Source organism: Mandrillus leucophaeus, unplaced genomic scaffold (genome assembly GCF_000951045.1).
Source record: "Mandrillus leucophaeus isolate KB7577 unplaced genomic scaffold, Mleu.le_1.0 Scaffold254, whole genome shotgun sequence".
NCBI classification, from domain to species: Eukaryota; Metazoa; Chordata; class Mammalia; order Primates; family Cercopithecidae; genus Mandrillus; species Mandrillus leucophaeus.
The window spans coordinates 2,088,640-2,089,450 of record NW_012102632.1 but is presented as its reverse complement, the minus strand read 5'-3'; the positions used below and the strand labels follow the sequence as shown (position 1 = coordinate 2,089,450).

The following is an 811-nucleotide window of genomic DNA, read 5'->3' as shown; positions in this document are numbered from 1 at the left end:
GGTATGCAGGAATTCCTTTCAAAAGATTCCTGTGCATCTTACCTGCCTCCAGGTGGTCAGGAGACAGGAGTCCCTTATGAAAGCTGCGAAGCTGTTTTAATTGTTTAACCACAGTTCCGATCAGTAAATATGAGAGTACTGCCAGAGATACTCTTTTCCAGAGAAAGAGGAAAGACTTGCCCCAGTTGCATAGCTGATGATGGCAGAGTGGCCTGCTGGATGCAGGTCCCTGGGCTCTCCACGCAGGTGGTGCTTCTGGTACCGCATGACAACTTTTCTTGCCTGTTACTGGGCTTTTCTGGCATTGACAAAACCTCTTGTCTTTGCTGAATTCCAGAAATGGCTTCAGACATACCTGGATCTGTGACATTGCCCGTTGCCCCCATGGCGGCTACCGGACAGGTGAGGATGGCGGGGGCCATGCCTGCCCGTGGAGGAAAGCGGCGTTCTGGGTAAGTGACCTCAGCGTTTCCAGGAATTGGCTTAATAAATGTTGAGCAATGCTCTTGACCTGTTAGGAAAATATTGTTTCTCCCCGTCCTGTAGAATAGAAGCTCAGCAGTTTGCATCCTGTTTAGCTTTTGCAAGATTCCTAAATATGCACATGATTTGCTTCTAAGTGTTTTGGGCCTTGGCACCCAGCTGGGGACTTCTGTTTGCTTGTCCTTGTGGTGAGAATGTGCTTTGTGATCCTGCTGGGCCTGGCTCAGGCCATCTGAAGGGAGAGGGCTCGCCTGTTATCCTGCCTGAGCCTCCAAGCCAGATTTGGCAGCACTGCTGCACCGAGCTCCAGCCCCTGTGGGCTGCAAAG

The 811-nt window shown here is 51.0% G+C and overlaps 1 protein-coding gene across 2 annotated transcripts in view; it reads left to right on the top strand.

The window, feature by feature from the left end:
- Window positions 1-811, top strand: part of ARNT2 (aryl-hydrocarbon receptor nuclear translocator 2) — a 173,591-nt gene that overhangs the window by 9,898 nt on the left and 162,882 nt on the right. For both annotated transcript variants that reach the window (XM_011983693.1, XM_011983694.1), the window contains one exon: window positions 338-452. In XM_011983693.1, coding sequence (XP_011839083.1) covers window positions 340-452 — 113 coding nt within the window. In that variant the 5' untranslated portion in view covers window positions 338-339. The remainder of the gene's footprint in view (window positions 1-337; window positions 453-811) is intronic.